This window comes from Colobus angolensis, unplaced genomic scaffold, assembly GCF_000951035.1.
Source record: "Colobus angolensis palliatus isolate OR3802 unplaced genomic scaffold, Cang.pa_1.0 Scaffold14, whole genome shotgun sequence".
Classification (NCBI taxonomy): domain Eukaryota; kingdom Metazoa; phylum Chordata; class Mammalia; order Primates; family Cercopithecidae; genus Colobus; species Colobus angolensis.
The window spans coordinates 7,176,023-7,178,463 of record NW_012114488.1 but is presented as its reverse complement, the minus strand read 5'-3'; the positions used below and the strand labels follow the sequence as shown (position 1 = coordinate 7,178,463).

Here is a 2,441-nt window from a genome sequence, read left to right as displayed (position 1 = left end):
GTTGCAATACTTCACTTAGCAAAATGATACCCTGAATCATAGTATAAATGCCAGAGGCATTGTAAGTTAAATCCTTGACATGGAAAACCTTTCCGGGCATATCAACAACCAAAATTACAGTTTTAGTCCCAAGAAATGCAGTTTTGTTCCCAAGACTTGGACCCCCTCTTGGGTAACCAAGTGTCTTTTGAACCGTGCCGCTGTCAGACAATGAACCCATCAAATGTCTCTCCTGTAACGCCAACCCTTGAACTCATCGCTGTGGATATTTGTAAACTTTGTCTCTGTCAAAACGGACTGGCTGTTTCCAACAGCCTCCACCTTCAAAAAAAGCTATTGATTTAGCAAGGCTGCCCCACAGGCCATAGAACCAATGTGTCTACCATGCAATCCACTATTGCTGAAAATATGCAACCCTATCAAGTTTTATGTAAGAATGTTTTCCTAGTAAAATCTTAGCATGAGCCCATAAAATAGTCAAACACAAAAGTACAAAACGTAACATTCAACATGATACTAAAGTGACTCCTAGGGCCAAACATCGAGGCTTCGAATAATTAATGATCAATAAAAATTAACACTGAATTTGGTAGCAAACACTGCTAAAACGGCACTATACATTTGTACCTGTGAAATGCTTTCAGCACATAGTTGTACAGATGATGTTTATTATCCAAAAACTGACTCACCTTATTTTGGCAGATTTGATGGACAGGCCGCGAGTGGGCTTCTGCTATCACCGCTGCACTGCAGCCGGCGTTGAGGTCGAACACTTCCACGGTCCTGTTCCGGCCAGCTGCGAGGACGATGTCTGCGATAATCCAGTTAGGGAGCTCCTCTCAACGCTCGTACCCATGGGGAAGGGACAGTCCCTCTCTTTTACTAATAAAAACTTTGGAATATTAGAAGACTTAAGAATGGACGACTAGTTAAGAATTTCTGAAGTTCCGCCTGAAACGTCCTGAGCCCAGTCCAGCCCCACCCCATCTGGCCCCAGGCATTGGCAAGAGCAGGTGGGCAGGGGTGGGGGGCTGCTTAGGGAAAGGGAGACCACCACAGTGCCTGTTTTGAAGTGGGAGTTCCAGCTTTAGACACATGGTATTTGAGATGTCCATGAAACACCCAAATCAGATGTCAAATAATTGAATATGTAGACACTGCTCTCAGAAGAAAGGACTGAACTAAGATTAGATAGAGCCACAGAGTGGGTGACAGCACCTGGGGCAGGTCTCACGAGGGGAGACACAACCCAGACAGTGCCATGTTGACAGGTGACTGTGACATGCTTCATAAACTTGACCTATGAGGAGCAATGTATACATTTAGGGCTCGTGTGATCACCAGCACCCCCCAAGCCTCAATGCTCAGCCCTGAATGCTGCAGTAACGAGTATATGTGGTGGGAACACAGGTGCACTGGAGTCAAGAGACCCGTAATGCTGGTGTTAGCGCTGGACTATTCTTGACTCTAGTATACTTGTATTCCAGACACCATCATTTAAGCTAAAGTAATCCTAATGACATATTTCTTATTTCTGCTAGGTATTTTAGCACCAATTCTAGTATGAAATTATCACATTTCTAACTAAAACATACTACAACCTCCTACCACTTTATTTTAGTTCAACTATAAAACCCTCCAATAGAGTTCAACTTAGGCTGAACTTTGAGTAAATTAAAACTTTATACAATGAATTCCTAAAGATCTGGAGCTTTTCCCCTAAATAAATTAAAATTAACTTTGAAAATTAAAAGCAATGGTGTTAGCCATAAAAATCTCAAAAATTAAAGTTCTGGATTCCATTTCATATTATTTTGAACAGCAACTGCTATGATTTTTGCCAGCTCTGCAGATGAGATAGAATAACTAAATTACTAGACATTAGTCAACAAAGTCCAGAGCAGAAGTGCCAGGTCAGCCCACCTGCTGGATGGCATGAGCTATGCGGCACTCAGGTTTCTTTTTCCTTTGAGGTCCTTTCTGAATATTGAGATGAATTATTAACACGTACAATTAACACAAGGACAGTGAGCTCCATGAGAAGGGTCCCTGCATTCCTGGAGCCTCACACAATGCCTGACACTCATGAGATGCTCAGCAAACACCTCTGCCAGAGGAATGACACTCAGGGTGTAAAACCCTACCAGGATCTGGGAGAAAGAATACGGGAATAAAAGTCGTTGGCTGCCGATAGACTGGTCATGTCTACTGCACCGGTCGTGGAGAGCCTGCAAATCAGCTTGGACTTGCTCTTCTGTTTATATCTGGAAGAGAAAATCAAGATAATTAATCTTCTTGCTTTCTTTCCACTACACTAAATAGCTTATGTTTAAAAACATTAAACATGAAAAGAAAGTTTTCATATCACTTTAAAAGTCACATTTTATGATACTGAGGGAAAAAGTGAATTCGCTACCTTGATTTTTCTTTAGGGAAAAAAA

At 41.9% G+C, this 2,441-nt stretch overlaps 1 protein-coding gene across 1 annotated transcript in view; it reads right to left on the bottom strand.

The window, feature by feature from the left end:
- The window catches only part of WDR27 (WD repeat domain 27), a 116,464-nt gene that overhangs the window by 55,311 nt on the left and 58,712 nt on the right, over nt 1-2,441 (bottom strand). Inside the window, exons 22-23 of the mRNA XM_011935085.1 lie at nt 2,167-2,264; nt 690-811 (exon numbers count right to left, since the gene is read on the bottom strand). Coding sequence (XP_011790475.1) covers nt 690-811; nt 2,167-2,264 — 220 coding nt within the window. The remainder of the gene's footprint in view (nt 1-689; nt 812-2,166; nt 2,265-2,441) is intronic.